Source organism: Cervus canadensis, chromosome 5 (genome assembly GCF_019320065.1).
Source record: "Cervus canadensis isolate Bull #8, Minnesota chromosome 5, ASM1932006v1, whole genome shotgun sequence".
NCBI lineage: Eukaryota > Metazoa > Chordata > Mammalia > Artiodactyla > Cervidae > Cervus > Cervus canadensis.
The window spans coordinates 1,816,770-1,838,331 of record NC_057390.1 but is presented as its reverse complement, the minus strand read 5'-3'; the positions used below and the strand labels follow the sequence as shown (position 1 = coordinate 1,838,331).

At 53.0% G+C, this 21,562-nt stretch overlaps 1 protein-coding gene across 1 annotated transcript; it reads right to left on the bottom strand.

The window, feature by feature from the left end:
• Nucleotides 1-892: 892 nt before the first annotated feature.
• MAL (mal, T cell differentiation protein) lies at nt 893-21,255 on the bottom strand. Its single transcript, XM_043467755.1, has 4 exons — nt 21,050-21,255; nt 6,742-6,909; nt 5,304-5,429; nt 893-1,450 (listed from the first exon to the last, which is right to left on the bottom strand). The coding sequence occupies exons 1-4, from the start codon at nt 21,140-21,142 to the stop codon at nt 1,376-1,378; spliced, it is 462 nt and encodes a 153-aa protein (XP_043323690.1). The 5' UTR covers nt 21,143-21,255; the 3' UTR covers nt 893-1,375.
• Nucleotides 21,256-21,562: the final 307 nt, after the last annotated feature.

The window sequence follows — 21,562 nt, the reverse complement described above, 5'->3', positions numbered from 1 at the left end:
AGGCACCTGTCCTGGTGTCCCAGCTCGGGAACATCATTAACATCTTTGATTGAAGTGATAATGGCGCATTTCATAACAGGAGCTGAGCTTTCAGCATTTCTAGCTGAGGGCCCTCCTTCCTCATCATCCTCTTTCCTTCTGACCCAGACAACTCATACCTAGCATGGTACTGCCGCTTGTCATCATGCTTCCTTTCGCATGGTAGCCCAGTCCCCTTTATCTCTATGGAGTGGCCCAAGGAAATTCTAAAAACAGTTTCTAATTCACATTCCTAATGGGCATAGAACACAGAACATTGCTGTTTACTCGCCAAGTTGTGTCCTAATCTTTTGGACCCTATGAACTGTAGCTTGGCAGGCTCCTCTGTCCATTGGATTTTCCAGGCAAGAATACTGGAAAGGGTTGCCATTTCCTTCTCCAAGGGATTTTCCTGACCTAGGGGTCGAACTTGTGTCTCCTGCCTTGGCAGGAGGACTTTTTACCACTGAGTCACCAGGGAAGCCTGACATAGAACATACTGCCCGGAAAATTTCTGATCAGTTTCATATAGAGTGAGAAGAAACTTCAGCCTGTTTTCTTTTGGTGTAAGGACTTTCTAAACCGAGCATAGACCCCTCTGTTTTGTAGGAAAAAGAAGGGGTCCCCCAGGCTGATACTTGGTGAGTTTCTAGAAAGAGTGAAGCCATCTGACCTCCCTATTAGCTGGGGAGAATGGGATACCCTCTCTGGGCTCTTGGAGATGCAGGGGCCAGGCACACACAGCTGTCATCGGAACTGCCCTTTGCAGCTGCCTTTGAAATTTGATCTAACCCAACAAGTCCTCAGAAAGTAGGCTGACATGATGGTGTTCCCGTGCTGGAGAATTAAAAAATAAAACACTCCCACAAAAGTATTGAACATAAAGACACTTTATAAAGTATTTCAAGGGTTTATCCTGTCCCACCATGGACATCTGCGAATATTTGCTGAACGACTTTTATTCCCCAAGATAGGTAGATTATCCTTGAAGATGCAGAATATCCATGAAGATGGAGAAACTTGCTGCAAGATGGACACTCAGAAGCGCCTGAGGAAAATTCTAGTAGGCAGTCCTCACGATCCGGTCCAGGGGCCAGCAGTCCGGTGTCACAGTCTCTCAGGTCAGTCCTCACTCCCCACCCCACTGCCCCCTTTCAAATAGGAAACGATCTTGGAAAGACAGCTCAACAGTTGGAGGATAAACGTAGCAAGCCCCCTTACTCTGACATGAAGGTATATGGGAGAATAAACCTCTCTCTTTATCCGTTCTCCAGAACATTCTGTATTCTAAAGTGTTATGCTGGAAGGCCGGCCGATCAGTGAACACCCTCTTGGTGTTCAGTTAAGTTCTGCTGCTCTAGGAAGACTTCCATCTGATTAAGGAAAACATGGCATGGACCACGTACAGCAGAGTGGCTACATATGAAAACACCTGCAACCGAGATAAATGACAATTAACTGGCTGTTCATGGGGGAGCTTGGAAAGCCACGGGCTGTCCACGCTGGGCTGGCCGCTCTCGTGGTGCTCGGGGTTGGCAGCCCTGGAGCCTGTGGACGCCCCTGCTTCCCATCACACATGCAGACGTGCTCTGTGTGGAGCCCTGAGCAGACTCCAGGTGACCTCACGACACGCTGGACTTGCGTGCCTGCACATGTCTTCATGTCAGCGCTGCCTAACTAGAAACGAGGGCCCCCAGAGACCCCTCCAGGGATAACTGCAGGCAAATATGTCCTGCTCTTCATGGATAACTTTCTTCCTGCACACCAGTAGGACCAGAGTCCACCAGCTGTGATCCCAGCGGCCTTGGCCAAGAGAGTTTGAACACATGGGTTTGCCGCCTGGATATCTTCTAACCCTGACCGGAATCTTATTCGGAGGGAGCCAGGCCATAGGAAGTGAGGGGCTGGGATGGGGAGGAGGGATTTTGAGCTTTTGGCAAAAAGAGGGGGCTCACTGAGAGAGCTGCTGGGAGCAGAGGCCAGGAAATGCAGCAGAAAGGTCACTCTGTGCCCTTTCAAGGCCCCAACCCACTGTGTTCGCTTGGGGAGTATCACCCAGCTCTGGGTGGCTGGCCCCCAGAGGTTTCCTGCCCTTAGCAAATACCTGCACCTGGCTTGTGACCTTGGGTGTGAGGGTCAGGAGTTTCCAACCCAGGCACAGCATCCTACTGGCTGCAGTCCCGTGACTTGAAAATCCTCATAAAACCAGCAGTCATGGTGCCCCTCTCGCCCTGCCGCCACACCTGGGCGAGCCCTCACCCTCATTGCCAGGAGTGGCGAGTAACTTGAGTTATTTAATAACCAGGCAAGAGAATCCATCTGGGAATCAGACACCCTGTCCAAAGGGAGCAGTCACACCTGAGTGAGAAGCCCCTCAGAAGAGACCTCTGCCGATCAGGCAGGAGCAGTGTGCCATGTGGGGGACTCAAGGCCCAAGAGAGACCCTTGGCAGAAGCTCCTCAGAAGAGGAGCAGGAAGACAGACACTTATTTTAAAGGGAGGTCAGGAGATGGCACACTGGGGAGAGTGAGAGCCAGGACCAGGAGTGGACGTGAACTCAGATCCTCAGAAACCCCTCTCCATGAGCAATGGCCATTGCTGTCCACCATGGTTAAGACCCCGGAACCACCAGATTTCTCCAGAAATTTCCAGCTACTTTCAGGCAACTCTCACCAATCCTCAGGATCCCTCTGGTGCAGCCTCTCTGCTGCCAGCCCAGGAGAGGGGGGGAAGCTGAGCTCCTGAGGAAGGTGTGGAGAAGAGTGAGGGGTGGTCAGATGCTCGAGAAGGCCAGGTGCGCGGGGGAGAGGTCTTGACTTGCCTTCTCACATCCTCAGAGCTCCCCCACCTCCGCCCCACCCTAGGTTGTGGGAAGGGCGTGTGCGGTCTGGGCAGGGTCTGGGGTTAAATCCTGAGCCTGTATTCATGATCCCTTCTCCCCCGGGGTTGGACACAACTGATATTTTGAATACAAAGATGTGACTTTACATGAAAACGGGCTCATATTCCCCCTGGTTGGTGGGGGAGGGGCGTGTGCCCAGCTCAGCGTATCTGCCCGTAGGCAGCATTTAGATTCCTGATTCTGCCCCGGTGACTTTGCCAGAGTCTCCTCATGGCTTTCCAACTGAGCTCACAAAGATATGGGGACAGGATCAGTCATGGAAAGGAGAAATAGATGATGCTGGTGTAGTCATCAGTGGAACAGTAAACAGCAAAGAGAACAAACCTCTACTTCCCCGCCCAGCGATGTGGAACAGCCTCACAAGCCTGATGTGGGGAGAGAAGCCAGACACGGGAGAAGGCACACAGCTCTTGAAGACCCAAAGCAGGTGAAGTGGACCCCAGCAGCCAGACATCAGGACAGGGTTTATCCTGAGTGAAGGGGCATGGCGGGGCGGGGCACGGAGGGACTTCTGGGGGCTGCTTATTATGTTCTGTTTCTTAGTCTGGATGTTTGTTACACGGAGGGTTGTGAATTATGAGTAATGGATGGATTACGGAAATTCATCAAGCTGTACCCACACCTTACCTCTCTAGAAGCCTATTTGTGCTGTTATTTAGTTGCTAAGTCGTGTCTGACTCTTGTGACCCCATGGACTGAAGCCCACCAGGCTCCTCTGTCCATGGGATTTCCCAGGCAAGAATACTGAAGTGGGTTGCCTTTCCTTCTCCAGGGGATCTTCCTGACCCAGGGATCAAACCCATGTGTCCTGCATTGGCAGGTGGATTCTTTATGGCTCAGTCACCAGGAAAACCCAAGACATCTATGCTGTATTTTGACAGAAAGTAAAAAAGTCAGAACATGGTAGAGCCCAGCGGTTTTCTTTTCTTTTCTTTTCTTTTTTTTTTTTTTGAGCCCAGCGGTTTTCAACTACAGATTAGACCAGTGGACAGGGTCATTAACTCACCCCACTTGGATTGGTCAGTCAAATGCTGGCCCACTATCCACATTCCATCTAGGTTTCACTGCCCTTGTCTGCAGTAATTCTACAGAAATGGTTGTCAGATGCCTGGCTGATGTCTGTTCAGAGAGAAGGCTTCTGGGGTTGGGTTGGGAGTGGTACCTGTGGTTTTTCTAGTGAGGGGGCAATGAAACAGTCATCTGAAGGTGATGGAGGAGGCGAATGACTGTCTCCCAAGGGAAAGAGAGCCTGCTGTGATTCTGTTTAGAATCCAGCCATCTTGAGAGATGAACTAAATATGGGAGAGGCTCCCACACTGTGGGACAGTTGAGGGGGTCCCAGGGACCATGAGGGAGCCCTGCTTATGGAACTGGGGAGCAGCTGGGAGCTGAGGGGAGTGTGTGGCTTCCCCAGGGAAGGGGATGGGCCCCTATGGACGAGCAGACAGGCTTCAAGTCTCTCTCGCCGAGACCCCTCCCTCTGGGAGCAGGAAGGGCACCCACACTAACCCCCTTCCCAGAGCCCGTCGGCACCCACCCTGGGGGCTTTCTTTGAGCCTCTGTTCTGCCTTTCCCCACAGGGGTGGGAGTAGCACAGCTTTGGCATGGGGCGGCGGCGGCGGGGGGGGGGGGGGGGGGGGGGGGCATGTCGTGGTCTGTCATCACATCTGACCTTGGGATTTCCTTAATTCATAGGGTACTGACGAGAAATCTGGGCGCTGTTTCTAAAGCTTTTTCTTAGTTTTTAAATAATATCCACAGTTAGAAATGTATCTGATGTAATGAGTCAGCATACTGGGGCAAGCCCACACATGCATAACTCTGGAAACGAGTTTTATGAAATGATATACTCTCTTATTCCCTGTCATCCTGACCCATCCCGGCAACAAGAAGATTCAGATTATGACCGCACAGCCTGCCAGAGGGTCTGGCTTCCCAGGCGGAGGATGTTCCTTTCAGAGCTCAGAGACTTGCAGGCAAGGTGCCCCCCAGATACACAGTCTCATCCCATCTGTCCTCCTAATGGGGTGAATGAAGGTGGTTCCAGCCCCTGTTCCACCCATTGCTCATTGGGAAGCTTCGGGGTGGGGAGTAAATAAGGTCGTCCACAGGGGCTCATACACTGCCCAGTCCCCGGTCACGTGCCCTCCTTCTCAAAGCCTGCCCAGCCTGGGCAGTACGGCATTGACTGGCGGTCATGGGAGCCTGGGCACACCAGTTCCCTCCTCCGGGGCTCTGTTCCTTCAGAAATGAGGGGGAGGTTTATTTTAATTGAAATCTAGTGAACTAAAAAACAACAGGGAGGCCTGGGCAGCCTTCCACTCAGTACCTTTGACAGCGTGCAGTGGGAGCTGTGAACAGGGCACCTTGACGGGGGACTCACCACAGCAGAGATGTTTTCATGGTAAAATTTATAGTAGAAGCCGTCTTGCAGCTGGATGGTGGCCAGAGCTTCCAGGACAGAGGCGCCAAAGTAAAACAGGGCAGCGACAGAGTGGTAGGCTGCATCCTGTGGGGTCAGAGAGAGCCATCAGAGAGACGGGGAGGCCAGCCGGGAGACCTGGGGGGCCTGTGGTCCCAGCAGGGATTGTCCACCCCGCCTGACCCTGCCTGGCCTGGGCCACCGCCCCACCCCCCTGCTTAGTGACCCTGGTCTGGGGGCAAAGTAAGGACTTCAATGGAGGAGGGGGTGCTGCTTTCCCGTGAGGTGGGATCTAGTCGTGGGTCAGGGAAGCGGCCCTTTCTGCGTGCAACTGGTAGAAATCAGTTCTGGGCCCGAGAAGTGTCAGCTGTGGTCACAGTCCCCAGTTTGGAGGTGGCCTCGGTGGTCAATTCAGAAAGAAAGACTCAGGCCAATTGTATTGTTGTTTTGTTGTTAGCTTTTTCCTTGAAGGATGACCAGGGATGGGGGCTCCAGTTATGTTTAAAAGCAAAACAAAGGACCTTCCCTGGTGTCAGTGGGTAGGAATCAACTGACATGCAGGAGACACGGTTCGATCCTTGGCCCGGGAAGACTTCACATGCTGCGGGGCAGCTAAGCCCGTGTGCCGCGGCTCCTGAACCTGAACTCGAGAGCCCAGGAGCCACGGCCAGAGAAGCCGCTGCAGTGAGAAGCCGGGCACCACGACGGAGAGAGCCCCCGCTCACGTCGACTGGGGCAAGCCCGAGCAAAGCAGGCAAGACCCAGCACAGCCAAATAAACAAATAAATTCTTTTTTTGCAATAAAGCACTAGAGCAGGCTTTTGAGTAGTTAGGATTTTCAGGGGGTTTCTAAGCCTAGGCTGGAGGCCTTTGGAGAGTACGGGGCCTGGCTAAGAGCCCCACGCCCGTCCAGGGGAGGTCAGGGCAGGTGACCCAGGTGTCAGTGCCCCTCTTCACGGGCCTCAGGCAGAATTCATGCGAAGAGCAATCACAGGCCATCCCTCTTCCCCGCCAGGTTCCTCTCTGGTGACCCCGCGTTAGAGGCGGGGACGGGATGGGGCAGCAGGACCCACCCCCCTCCAGCTCCCCGGCCCCTCCTGGAGGTGAAAGCCGGTCCCGCTGGGCGGTGGGAGACGACGACCGACCCCTGGCAGGTGCAGAGGGACAGGGAGGGATGTCAGGCTGCTGGTTTCCAGGAGAGGGGAGATCGCAGAGGAGAAGGCAGAGCAGCCCCCGGAGAACCAGGCGGGGACAGACAGTCAGCCTCCTGCACGGGAGCCCTGGGCTGCTGTGGGCTGCTCGGCCTTGGAGGGCTCCTCACCCAGCACTGGAAAAGCCCGCCTCCCAGGGGAGTGTCCATCACTACCCCCTGCTCCCAGACACGCAGGGCTGGACTCACCAGGGTGATCCATGAGGTTCTGTTGCCATGGGCACCAATTACATACAAGAAGGCCAGGATGGTGGTGGCTACAAAGCAAAACACCGATGCGAACATGACCCAGCCCTGGATTAGGGGAATAGGCACGTGGGACGAGGAGATCAGGATCCACACCAGCCCCCCAAAGACCTGCAGAGGGAGAGGGAGAAGGGGTGACGATCAGACCAGGAGAGCCCAGGCCCAGGAAGGGCCAGACTCCAAGGTCACGCTGGGGAGCCAGGGGCACTTCACAAATATTAACTCAGTTCATCCTCACAGTGTCCCAGGTGTGGTCCTGACCCATTTGTGAGAAACAAAGGCATACGTGACTTAAAAATGTTATCCCTAGAAAGGATTTATACCATCCAGTTTTATCAGTAAAGGGCAAGTTCTGAGATTATATCTTTCCTAGTATTTTTTATAGAAAAATATCCCTTCGGTCGTTGGGGGAAGGCTATGCTGTGCTGAGCCAGGAACTGAACCCAGGGCCTAACCACTGGACTGCCATGGAACTCCCCCAGATATCCTTTCTCTTGTAAAATTGTAGTGACCAGCAGATTCTGTTGGTCTTGGCCAAACAAATTAGCCACACTATATCATTAGCATTTAATAAAAAACTTGATCTTGAAATCCCCAAGTCTCAGAAGTTCTCTGACTGTTGGAGGAGGGGTTGGAGTGGGGAGACCCAGGTCAGCCTGATCTAAGGTTTCCTAGGACAGCCATGAGACAAACACTCCTCCCTGCCATCATTGTCCAGAAGACACCCTGCTTAGCGTCCTCAGGGTCGGGGAGCCCCCAAGATCATAAGGACAGATGTAGGGGTCATGACTTCAGTGCCCCAGTCCAGCTCCCCCTGTGGACCAAGCACAACCATGCTAGGAGTCTCTGCACCTGCCTCCCCATCTCCTGGTCCGTCTCCATTCCAGTGAAGTCTCCCTAGCCAGAAAAGGCCTGGGCTGGGACACAGGTGGACACGGCTTTGCAGTCAGAGGCTCCAAGGAGCTGCAGAGCTTGGCACCATCCTTCTGAGGGTCTGGGGGTTGAAGACAGGCCCCCTCCTATCCCTGCAGCCCCTGTGGTGTGACTGCACATGGCCACACCTCGACCCTGTCTCCCTGAACCTGCTGCCTGCTTGCTGGGTAAGAGGCAGCACTTCCTCACAGGTGTTCTCTGAGCCTCTTAGCTGAGAAGCACCAGGGGACCATGACATTTGGGTAAAAAAAATCAGTGCAGTGAAGAATCTGCAATGATCAAAGCCAAGGTGGGCCCAGTGAATCAGATGCAGGCAGCTCTCACCGGAAACTTCCTCTTGCGGTAACTGAGGCCTAGTGGGACACACTTTCCAATAATCAGTGGAGCAAATTCCACCAAATAAAACCCCTCAGACTGCCGTACAGTGAGACATACGTGTAGATTCATCCATAATTGCCTTGAAGATCAAACAGACTGCTAGGCCTTTTTCACAGGAACCGGGACAGAAGATGTGAGCATGCTGATGGGTGAGACGGACTTGGACTTGGAAGGCACGAGAGCTTGGCATGGAGAAGAGGGTGGATGTGGCATGCCCAACACATGAGCAGGGGCCTGCCAGCACGTAATGTAGGAGGGCCTCCCCACCAAATCCGCTGGACGAGGCCCCATATCATGGAACTCTTGGGCCCCAGCTTCCTCCACTGCAAATGGCACTTTGGGTGGTATGAACTGCCTGAAACTGTGTGCATGCGTGTGAAGCTTCTGGCCCTGTGCCTGGCATCACCCAGGCAGGGTGAAGATTGCTTACCCAGGATGCCAGCAGCCCAGGGCATACAGACCCCGAGTCAGTCAGTGACAACTCAGGATGATTACCAGCCCTGAGTGGGCAGAGTAGCACCAATGAAGGGAGAGGTGGACTTAGCTGATTTCGTTTGTTTTTAATCACTCAGTGATGTCCGACTTTGTGACCCCTCCAGGCTTCTCTGCCGTGGAATTCTCTAGGCAAAAATACTGGAATGGGTTGCCATTTCCTTCTCCAGGAGATCTTCCCGACCCAGGGATCAATCCCACATCTCCACCTCTCCTGCACTGGCAGACAGATTCTTTACTGTGCCTGGCCAAGTGGTCAGGACGAGGCTTTCCAGGGGAGGAATGAGCAGCTGACCGACCCAGAGGCTGCTGGAGCAGCAAGGACAGCTTAGGAAGGCAAGAGGCTGGGGCATAGGGGTGGGAGGAGTTGCGGCTGGAGGCAGTGTGACCTCCACACGGGACTAGTTGCTGGGCCACCTCAAAGGCTTCCCTGGCCCCACTCAGTGGAAAACCGAGATTCAGCATAAATCATGTGGCTGAGCCAGTGCCGGGCCACACTCCACCTACAAAGTTTGCAGAGAGCAAACAGCAAGCCGAAGCCCACACCCAGGAGATAAGGCGTCCAGGGCAGGGAGCAGTCCACCCCACCCTGGCCTCAGGACCCCACTGGCCAAATATTTGTCAAGAGCGAAGGGGTAGGTGAGGGTTCAAGCACTTCTCTTCCTAAAGGAAACCCGGAGGGGTCTCCCAGCACCCAGGAAGCACGCTGAGAGGCAATGGTTCTGAAACGTCAGTCACACCAGTGGGGACATGGCCCCAGTTTCCAGTCATCCCTGTCACCAGGCCAGGTTCCCTCCGCCCCTGGCCTGCACCCTGGACATCATCCTCCATAACAGAGGTGGTGAAGCCGGCAGGGGTGGTCTCAGACGAATGTCTCTAAGCTGAGTGGCCTGGGTGTCACCAGGGTTGAGCTCTCTCTCTGGGTCCCAGATCCCCATGCTGGAAAATGGAGGCGGCGCCTGGGCTAAAGCACGGTCCTTAACCATCAGTCTACACTGCCTGGGCCACCTCCAAAACCCCAGTGCCTGGGCCTCATGCCCAGGAGAGGAGCAGAGTTCTAGGACAAGAAGCAGACGTCCCAAACTCTTTGCAAAGGCTTTGGAATGTGTTTCCGTAACACAATCCGTCTGTGGATGATGTTCTGGTAACTCCCGTCAAACCAGAAGAAATGGCTTCTGTCTCTGGTATCTAGCGATGCTGGCCAAGATGCCACTCCAGGTCCCAAGTGGTTCCAGTACAAAGTTTCCTTTCCTCTTCTTAAGCTTCCATCCCCGTTTGGCCCTGAATGTGGGAGTCACTCGTCCTTGGGTGTCCTCTGGATGCAAGGACACGGCCTGTGTGCGTGAATGGAGTAGAGCTGGGATCTGAGCCACCCTGGTGTTTTAGGACTGGAAACTTCTGTCTTTCACTCTGTCTGGGTTTAGCTGCTGAGCGGAGGTGAAGTGCTGTAAGAACCAAGGGTGTTGTACAAAACTAGGCAAAAAATTGCCAAAAAGTTTTTATTGGTTGTTCACTCCCATCAGATGATTTTTGTGAATAAAATTTCTTCAGCAGGTGGTCTTGGGGAGGGCTCTCATGTGAATTCAGAGTAGGTCCTTTCTCTCTCTTTTTTTTTTTCCACACTGCAAAGCATATGGGATCTTAGTTCTCCGACCAAGGATCGAACCTGTGGCCCCTGCGTTGGGAGCTCGGAGTCCTAACTGCTGGACCACCAGAGAAGTCCTCTGTCTTTTCATTTCTGAATTAATCAGGAGGAGGCATGTGAAAGTGGTTAAGGGTATAGATTTCGGAATCCCTGAGTTTGAATTAGCTCTCCCACATTTTGCTGGTGACTGGTTGTCCCTGGGCTGATTCCTTCCTCTCTGGTCCCTATCTGAAAAACAGTGACAGTAGCAGGGCCCACCCCATGGAGCTGGGGTGAAATGGGTCTATACCTACAGGAGGCAGCCCACAGTAAGTGCTTAGATACTTGCTGTCACGACTGGCACATGATGGGGGGAAGCCTCACCTGTAACCACGTGCAAACCCCAGTCAGTCAGGATGGCAACATGTACTTATCCCCGCTAGACCTCGCTGGGGCCCAGAATTTTAAAATAAAAATAAAATTCCAAAAGCATTGAAAAGTGAAAACCCTCCCATCTCCCGGAAATCAGAAGTTGGGGGAAATTTGTCCGCTTCTGCAAAAGGGAACAGAAGGACATAAAAAGATGAGAAAGCCTTCCTTCAAACAATGAGCTTTGGTTACAAGAGAGGGAAAAGGATTCCTTCGGCACATTCTTGAGACCGGCAGACCGTCTCCATCGCTTGTGCAAGGCTGAGAGCTCCGGGTCCACAATCGTCCAGTGTTTTCACTGCAGGACTCGGATCACTGAGGACAAGGCAGAAGAATTGCTCAAATTCTCTGAATATTTTTCTGGGGTTCCATTTTACTCTGTCAAGGCCACCACGAGCAGGCACTCTTCCAATAACAAGGCAAGACGTTTTCCAAAGAGGACTTCCCACGCAAGGTTGTTCACACACACACCTAGTAGTGTGGTCCCAGGGGGCTCCGTGTCAGAATTTCCAAGCTCCCAGGGCAGCGGGTGGTCCAGAAGGCATGTGTGAACAGGAGCCTGTGCCTCTAATTCTGGGGGGTTACAGGGAGCTGGCCACAGAACACAGCCAGCCAGGACCTCCAGGCCCTCAGGTGCTCTCCCAGGAACAGCAACTCCAACTGGTGTTTCTGGAAGTGTCTGTACTCTCGGAACTCTTTTGGCATTCAGGGATCATTTCGATGCCAGGCGGGCCTGTAAGGGTGGCCTGACCTGTAGAGGAGCCGTGTTCCTGGAGAAGTAGCAGTCCCAGCTCTAAGTCTTGGTTGACTGAAAAGAGCAATCATTCCATGAGGTGGAGTTGAGGGCATTTTCCTGTGTGTGTGTGTGTGTGTGTGTGTGTGTGTGCACGCATGCGTGCGTGTGTGTAGAGGCTGGCTAAGGATGAACTACTGCAAAGAAGTATAGTTTGGCCACCTGGTGCGAAGAGCCGACTCATTAGAAAAGACCCTGATGCTGGGAAAGATTGAGGGCAGGTGGAGAAGGGGACAGAGGATGAGATGGTTGGATGGCATCACCGACTCAAAGGACATGAGTTTGAGCGAACTCAGAGAGATAGTGAAGGACAGGGAAGCCTGGCGTGCTGCAGTCCATGGGGTCGCAGAGAGCTGGACACGACCGAGCGACTGAACAGCAACAGCCGCTGCAGAGAAGGGAACAGTCACCAAGTCAAGAGGGCGGGAGCATCAAACGGCAGGAGGCGGCCCGGGAAGGGAGGTCAGAGCACTGAAGCCTCCCCCAGGACCCAAGAAAACTTCTGAGGGGGAGGCTGGGGTCTCTTCCAGTTCTGAAAGGCAGAGAGAGCAGGAAGCAAGCACTAGTTCTGATATGAGCCGCTCCACCCTTGTATTGAAGGACTGGGCTCCCAGCAAGTCTAAGGAAAGCTGTCTTTCACTTGCTCACTTCCTCAGTCACCCACTCATTCATTCATTCACTCGTGCATTTAGCAGACACAGAGCAAAGTGCACGGAGGGCAGGTGCGCCCAGGGAGACAGACTTCATTCAGAACCACACTCGTACCTGGAACCCGCCTCTCCTTCCTGTCCCCTCTCATCCAGTCCTACAGCCGAGCCCCACCTGAGCAGCTCTGGGGCCACCAAGGGCAAAGCCAGGTCCTGGTGAAAGTGTCGACGTCCCAGTGAGGATGACCAGCTAAGCACTGCTGCCCAGGACAGGGACAGAGCCCAGAAATGTGCAAAAGGCCCCCTCCTCTGACCCTGTGAGGTGTCTGGGGCAGGTCAGAGACTCTCTGTGTGAGGACCCTCTCCTCCTCTGAGGCTACTGCGATGGGGAGCACCAGGAGACGTGCTAAGGGTTCGTGACTCAGTTTACTTTCCAGGTGCTCTGCCCTTTGGCCCCTTTGTCAGCAGGCTCGCTCTTTCTGGGGGACCCATTATGACATCACCCTCCCAATATAGACTTAGATAGTGTCCCTTTTGCTTCCCAGCTCGCTCAAGTGGTGAAGAATCCAGCTGCCAATGCAAGAGATGCAGGAGACTCGGGTTTGATCCCTGGATTGGGAAGATCCTCTAGAGAAGGACATAGTAACCCACTCCAATATTCTTCCCTGGAGAATCCCATGGCAGAGGAGGCTGACGGGCTACAGCCCATGGGGTCATAAAGAGTTGGACACCCCTGAGCATACATGCATGCACTGCTGCTGCTGCTAAGTCACTTCAGTCGTGACCGACTCTGTGCAACGCCATAGACGGGTCCCTTTAATCTGAGGATGAGGCCAGGACTCAGGGGGCCTTGAGTCTGTTGGTGAGGAGATGGATAGAGGTTTGGGATTCAGAGATAGGCTGTGAGTTCAGGTCCGTAGCTGATGTTAACAGGACGAGTGTGTCCAGGCCGGAGTCCCTCCTCCCACGGGTTGCAGGGAAATCTCCACCACCCCAGTACCCACCCCCTTCTCTCTCCATGGCACTGGTCATAAGCATGAGGGGGTGCTTCTCCCCCTCCTTCCTGCTCCTCTCTTCTTGCCTCTCCCCTCCTAGCCTGACTGCATTCTAACAGGAACCAAGGCTCCAGTGTGGAATTTCAGGTCGGCTGAGACTGGCTGTGTGGCCCTTCTTCCCACCACCCATCAATGGGTGACGGCTGGTGACAAGGCTTTTCTTCTGGTTCCCACAGATGTTTTTAGGTCCTAGGACCTTGGTGTATTAAAATGATTCAACACAGGGGTTGTTTTGCCCCAGTGTGAGCACAATATTAATCATATAGTGGGACGGACAGAGTCCTTTGGAGTGCAAGGAGATCAAACCAGTTAACCCTAAGGGAAATCAACCCTGAATACTCATTGGAAGGACTGATGCTGAAGACGGAGCTCCAACACTTTGGCCACCTGGACTCATTGGAAAAGACCCTGATGCTGGGAAAGACTGAAGGCAAAAGGAGAAGAGGGCGGCAGAGGATGAGATGGTTGGATGGCATCACTGATGCAATGGACATGCACTTGGGCGAACTCGGGGAGATGGTGAGGGACAGAAAGGGTTGATGTGCTACAGTTCATAGGGTCGCAAAGAGTCGGACACGGCTCAGCAACTGAACAACAACAAGGGAGGGACAGGGAGCCTGGGAATCAAGGCGGAGAGTCGAGGCTGCTACATTACCCTAGAACTAGTTACACCACTACAGACTGCCCACCCGGAAGCTACCAGGAAGCTCAGCTTCCCACCAGAATGCAGGAGGCAAGTCAGAGTTCCATGACGCACAGTGTACCAGGGCCCTGCCCTATGCGCTGTGGATAGTCTGGAAGCTGTGAGGAGCTGGCCCACGTCTCCGCAAGGCACTGCCTCGGGGCCCAGGGGGTGTCAGCCACTTGGTGTCCTCACATCCCTCAGCATCCAGAAAGAACACCCTCTGGGGCATCTCCTCAATGCTTACCCCAGGGGCCCCGGTCCAAAGCACCAAGTCCAGGTGCCAAGTGAGAGCCAGGAGGAAGCCCGGCTAGGCTTGTCGGAGGCGCGGGAGCTGGGGCCCAGCACTGAATCCAGGAAGAGCCAGCCCCCAGCCAGGTGCAGGCTGGCCCCACTCCACCTCGAGGCTGGCCCCAGGTGGCCCAGTCCCCACACCCAGCCCCTTCCTCAGATAATGTGTCCTGAGTCCAGAGCAAAGCCCTTGGATTAAGAAGACGTGGTACACATATACAATGGAACATCACTCAGCTATATAAAAGCACAAAGTAATGCCATTTGTAACAACATGGATGGAACTAGAGAATCTCATACTAAGTGAAGTAAGTCAGAAAGAGAAAGACAAATCCCACATGATATCACTTATGTGCATGTGTGCTAAGTCACTTCAGTCCTGTCCGACTCTTTGCCACCCTATGGACTGCAGCCTGCCAGGCTCCTCTGTCCATGGGATTCTCCAGGCAAGAATACTGGAGTGGGTTGCCGTGCCCTCTTCCAGGGGATCTTCCCAACCCAAGGGTCAAACATATATTTCCAGCATTGGCAGGCAGGTTCTTTATCACTAGCGGCACCTGGGAAGCTCTGATATCATTTATACATGAAGCCTAAAATATGGTACAAACGAACCTAGCTACAAAACAGAAACAGACTCACAGACACAGTGATCAGACTTGTTTCCAAAGGTGAGAGGAGGAAGGCGAGGGACGGACTGGGAGTTAGTGGTTAGTAGATACAAACTTCTGCATTTAGCGTGAATGAACAACAAGGTTCTCCTGTATAGCACAGGGAACTATATCCAGTCTCCTGGGATAAACCATAATGGAAAAGAATATTAAAAGCAGAATGTAAACCTATGGTTGATTCATATCGATGTTCAGTAGAAACCACTGCAATACCGTGAGGCAATTATCCTTCAATTAAAAATAAACAAATTAAAATAAATAAAAACAATGTGCACATGTGTAAACCTGAGTCACTTTGCTGTACAGTAGAGGTTGGCACAACACTGCAAATCAACTGTTCTTTAATTAAAAAAAAAAAGCCAAGGCACTCCTGCAGCGGCCCAGAGCTGCGTCGCCGGCAGCGTGACCCTCCTCCATGCTCTCTGGCAGCCGGGGGGAGGGGGCGGGGGCGTGGAGGCTGCGGGTGCAAATAGCCAGCCTGACCCTGAGTGTGAGCTGTGCCTTTGCGGGGGCATCTGGAACCTGCCTCCTCTCTTCTGTCAGCGCTCAGACAGAGAAGGGGGCCCCATCAGCATTGACTTGGGGATGACTTATGGAAAACTTAAAAGTAATCTTTTTCAAGGTGGCTTGGTCATGATGACACATGCACGCACAGATCAGGGAGATAGGCCACATCTTCACACTTAGCATTTTCCAGAAAACAGCTCAAAGTCACTGTTTCCTGATCAAAGTAGCCTTCCCCGTTCTTGAAAAACTTGAAAAGTCACTTCTCAGCTCCAAGGACAAACCCCTGAGAGGCTTCTACCTCCCTCCCTTTAGAGAAGAAGAAAGGTGAAAATCCAGCTGTGCCCTTAACAGCTCCCGGGAGGGGCCGGCAACACAGGAGAGACCCAGGGCCAGGAGTCAGAGGGCACAGTCAGGGAAGCCAGGCTGCCCAGCAGAAGCCAGCAGGGCCGGCCCCCTCCCTGGTGACTGGAAGAGAGGTCCCTGGCTGGGGTAACAGGAAAATTAACCCAGGAGCAGAGAGGTACTTGCCAGGAACCCAGGGGAACCTCAGGGCACCCAGCTCCCCGCCCAAGCTTTTCACTGTCCCCCCTTAAGCATTCAGGGTGTAGACTGGCCTCCCAAGGACCGCTCCAAACCCAGCTGGGTCACTGGGGGCCATGCAGTGGGTATCAAATGCAGATTCTTGGACCTGCCCAGGAACTAGTGGCTCAGAACCTCCAGGGTATTTTTAACAACAAGGCCTTAGGCGGGTGTGGGCTCCCCAGTATCTCTGAACTGTCCCTTAACCCTCTGAGGGAGTTGGGGGAGAAGAGGGAACCAGGCCTCATCCAGGGCTGCCAGGTGGGCAGAGGGATCCCTTTTGCTGTAGGCAAAAGTTTGTCACGGGTGTTGGCGCGAATTCAGGACCTGCTGTCACTGCAAGGAGGCCCATCCTGGAGATGGAGTTCCCAGGCGAGTGCCTCCCCTCTCTGAGCCTGTTTGCCCCCCAGCTCTAAAGATTCTAGGTTTCTGGGATTCAACAGCTCTCATTCCCTAGGGGTCTCCAGGCTGCCTTTCCCGTGGAGCCAGAATGCCAACCTCCCATTAGAAAACTGCTTTGTTATCCTGCCCCCACCCCAGCCCCACTGTCTAGTTCCCGTTCTGTGGGTCTGCCTTTCCCCAGACAGGTGAAGCTCTAGGGTAAGTGCCAGGACTTTTCTCTGCTGTGCTTAGTCGCTCAGTCATGTCCGACTCTTTGTGACCCCATGGACTGTAGACCCTTAGGCTCCTCTGTTCATGGGGATTCTCCAGGCAAGAACACTGGAGTAGGTTGCCATGCCCTCCTCCAGGGGATCTTCCCAACCCAGGGATAGAACTCAGGTCTCCTGCATTGCAGGTGGATTCTTTACCATCTGAGCCATCAAGGAGCTTGGGAATACTGGAGTGGGTAGCCTATCCCTTCTCCAGGGGATCTTCCCGACCCAGGGATCAAACCGGGGTCTCCTGCACTGCAGATGGCTTCTTTACCAGCTGAGCTGCCAAGGAGTCCCGAGGACTTTTCTGGTCACTGTCAAATAATAAAAAGCCCCCAGTCACTTTGGGGCCCTGAAAGTCTCACTTTAGTATTAATAACTACTATGTTCAGGCTTCCCTGCAATGCAGGAGACCTGGGTTTGATCCCTAGGTTGGGAAGATCCCCTGGAGAAGGGCATGGCAACCCACTCCAGTATTCTTATCTGGAGAACCCCATGGACAGAGGAGCCTGGCGGGCTGCAGTCCACCGGTCACAAAGTCGACACAACTGAGCGACTAAGCGAACGTGCAGTCCACTGTAAGCGTCGGCACGGTCAGTGGTTCCAGGTGGTTCCCCACCTTCACCCCTAAAACTGCACAGCACAGGCTTTGCCCCTCACAACTTGACCTTCTCTGAGTCCTCGGGCTCCTGAGGTGTGCAGGCGGGGGTGAGGCAGCAGCATGCCTGGAGATGTGGGTGGCGGCCCCAGCACACTCTCCACACAAATGTTCTCTTAATGTCCTCTAGCTCTGCCTCTAGCAGGCTGGGGGGGAAGGAGTTGGGGGAAAGATTATTACATAACCTGTTCTCAGGCAACCCCTCCAAAGGTTTTGAAAGGGAGGTGTCCCTATCAACACTTTGTGAAAAAAGTTTCCTTTGGGGACCCTGGCTGGAGCTTGAGACAAAAGCATCCTATGTTAACATCCTGTTTTCTGAACATGTCCCAGTGTCGTGAAGCCCCTGGCTTAGGCGAGGGCAGTGGAGGGGCGGGGGAAGGGAAACCAGAGCCTTGGCTCCAAAAGGAAAAATTCCCTTGGGTGGGTGAGGGGGGAGAGGCCAGAGCAAAGCCCTGGGTGGAGCTGTTGGGGGCGGGGGGACATTTGACATTCCACCTGCGCCTGAAGGGGGGTGTACACCTGTGACCCACCGCCTGCTGCAGCAGCAGGGCCTTGGTGGCTCTGGGGCGGTTATGGAGACAGGGTCTTGCCACAGCCTTCAGAGGTCGGGAGCCCAAGGGTAGGGGTGCAGGCCTAGGGAAGGGCTGCCTTGCTCCACCCAAGCTACCACCCTTCCCTGCTCCTGGGCAGTTTCCTGGTCTTGGGGAGCTCAGCAGAGCTCCACCCTGCAGACCTGGAGGCTGAAAGTTTGACTGCGGCGCCTCCCAGGCGACTGGGAGGTCAAGCATGAGAATATGGACTGTGAGTAATCAACAACTTGCTGGACCACAGATTTAAAAAATAATGAAGCCTTTCACACCCATTGGACTAGCAGAAAATTACAAAGTCTGACTCTACCAAGTGAGGCAAGATGAGGCACAATGGGGACTTTGATAAGCTGCTGGTGGGAGTCAGGAGGGTTATACAGTATGGAGACCTTCTTTCTAAAGGAATGCAAAGTCAGCCGGAGTCTTGGAAGGGGCCTGAGCAAGAAGGGGTCCTGAGCTTAATTAAGCTTCATCAGCTTCCTGGTAACCTCACTTATGAGTTGGAGTAACCGTTTTGGACATCAGTGTGCTAACATTTGGGGAAATGAGGGTATGCAATCCCTATGACCCAGCGAGTCAAATCTCTTTGTATTCTCAAAAGAAATTCCCCAAAGTACAGGAGCAAACTCAAGAATGTTCTTTGGCAGTGCCGTCTGCTATATCACATTTGGAAATTACCCTAATGCCCATCAATAAAAGACCGAATAAAGAGTGTCAGTGTGTATAAACCTCAGAACAAGGTTGTATGAAACCCATGTTGAAGAAGGATGTGTACCGTCCTTTCTATAAAGCAGGAAAACATGAAACCACACAGGTGTAATCATAGATAGTTAGGGGTGCAGTAAAAGTCTAACATTGAACACATGTTCAGCCCAGAGGTGGTCCTGAGGCTGAAGGGAAGAGAGTAAGATAATAGCAGAATATCCAGGTGGCTTAGATATCTGTCATCTGAAAGCTCTATTTCCTTACTACTGAGATAAATAAGGAAAAATATTAAGATATAATAAAGTTGAGTGATAATTACATGAATGCCTATTAAAGTTTGTATACTTTTCTGTCATTTTTGAAATAGTTTTCAATTTTTAAAAAGTGAAAATGAAGATGGCACAACAGAAAACTAACCATTTAAAATTGACCTGTTCAATAGCATTTAATACCTTCAGGATATTGTGCACTCACCACCTCTATCTAACTTCAAAACATTTTCATCATCCCCAAAGGAAACTCCATGCCCATTAAGTTGCTCCACATTTCTCTCTCCTCTCAGCCCCTGGCAAACCACCAATCTGTGCTCTGTCTCTAGAGATTTACCCATTCTGGACATTTCATATAAGTGGAATCAAATACTTTTGTATTTGGCTTCTTTTACTTAGCATAGTGTTTTCAGGTTTATCAACATGTTTCAGTACTTGTTTCAGTTCTTTTCTACAGTTGAATAATATTCCACTGCATAGAATATCACAATTCATTTATCCATTCACCCCTTGATGGGACATTTGGGCTGTTTCCATTGGTTGACTATTGTGAAAACTGCCTCTATGAGTACACATATTCACACACCTATTCAAGTCGGGCCAAGAGGAGGAAGGTGTGCCACAGTCTTTTGTATTAAGCCAAATGAACACATTTTTAAAAAATTTATTTATTTACCCATGCTGTATGGCTTTTGGCATCTTAGTTCCCCAATCAGGGATTGAACCCTGGCCCCTGGCAGTAGAATGGCAAATTCTTAACCACAGGACCACCAAGGAATTCTCAACACATTTTCTTATGCTTCTTGTTATAATGCTCCCCAAATAGCTACAAAGGCAGAGTAAACAACTCATTAGGGCAACTCAAGAGATACTAGCAAGTCCTGTGGCTTAAAAATCTTTCTGCCCCATCACACACTTCACCTTTAGCCTTCATCACTTACAATCACCAAATTCTCTTGCTATAAATACAGTAGCCTCTGAAGGGACAACCTATTGCTTACTATACATGCTCATTTTTAGGCTAAGTGCTGAATAGAAGCACAGAGATGAGCCATCTGGGGAAGGAATTTTCCAGTGAATGCAAACCGCTTCCACTTTGGGACTGGGTGTCCCCACCTACAAATAGTGTGGCTGTGCTTAGAAGTGTCTAGAGCTTCTTCTAGATGTCACTTCCTGGATTCTGGCTAGCACCAGGATTTAAAGTTACCCTGTGTACATGCAGGTTTGGGCTCAAGTTCAGTTGTACGGTACCACCAGGCAACCTTGACCCCTTCAGCCCTCTCCTCCGTGGGCGCTCCCCCCTACCCTCCATGGGTAACAGAACCGGCTGGGTTTGCTGTTCATGCCTTCCCCAACCAAGCAGGAGGTAAGAAGCTGGGGTCCCATTTTTAAACAGGTTGGATGTCTTCTTTACAGGCTAACACTCCAGGCAGCCACTACTGCGGTAGGGGTGCAGGGACAAGAGTCTCCTGGCTCACGGAACCGCACCCAGGAAAGAAGTACAGCCTGCCCCTTCCCAGGTGAGGGCCTGGGACCCTGGGGAGCTTAGGCTGAGGGTGGTCTGAAGCCTCCCCACAGAGAGCACTTTCCAGGAGCCCTGAGGAGGAAGCGCTTTCCCACAGTCTCCCGTTGGGGCTTCAGTGTAAGGAGGGACCAATAGCAGGTGCAGAAGTCCTTGGATGCTCAAGGTCAGCCAAGTCAGGGCCCGGCTTTCAGGTTCCTCCTCCTTCCCCCACACTCCACACTGTGCACAATGACTGTGGCAGAGCAGTCACAGCCTGTGGGGTTATTTCCAGATCAAAGTGGTGGCCAATTCCTTCACTCACCAGAAACGTTCAAGAGAAAACAACCCAGATTCGGCTCCTCCTATGACAGTAACCCTATCTCCACCCTTAGCTTGGTAATACGCAGGTGTCTTTTGCTGATTTTTAAATTTTAAAACAAAATCCTAACCCTGGGGAGAGCTGGGTGCCTCTACAAGGACGCCGATCGCCAATAAGCCCATGAGAAGCAGGTTGGGAGCGCAGCTTTGGACCCGGAGCGCTCCCAATAGACCCGGGCCAGCTTCCGACATTTGATCCGTGTTGCGAGTTTGGTTTTTCCACCCAAATCTCGAGACGGTTTATCTTGGGCTAGAAGGGGCCAAAGTAGCATCGCGGGGTGGGGGTTGGGGAGAGCCTTTCCTTCCCCGGCTACCCGAGGCGCACGGACCCTCGCGGCTTGCGGCAGAGGAGAGCGCACTCCACGACCCATCCCGTCTTGCCTTCCCCGGCGCCGGCGCCAGGCGCGCCAGCCACTCACAAATTCAAAGATGAAGAGCAGGTCCGGGAAGGTGGTGAAGACAGCGAAACCGCTAGGCAGGCTGCTGACGCCGGACGCCGCTGAGGGGGCCATGCTGGCGGCTCGGCGACGGCCTCGGAACCGGACGGGACGAGCGCAGCTCTGACTCTGCGCTGACCGCTCTCTTGCTCGGCGGAGCCCAGTGGCCCGGGCGCCCCCGCGCGCGGGTTAAGAGCAGGGGCGCCCTGGCCGAAGAGGGAGGAGCCCCGGCCGCCGCCGCCCGGTCCCCGCCCGAAACCGCGGGGTGCGCCCCAAGGGCCCTGCCCAGCGCCGTGGGCGCAGCCCTGAAACACTCCGAGGTTGAGACTGGGGTTTGACTCCTGAACCCCACGTCTGGGCGCCACCTTCCATCGGAAGCCGAATAGCCATTCGGTGAGGCGCTTTACACTTTTTGCAGGTGATCGGCATTTCTTAAGAATGATCACCATCAGCAGCTAGGCTCCCCAAACTCCGCAGGCACCGTGGCACCTCTTG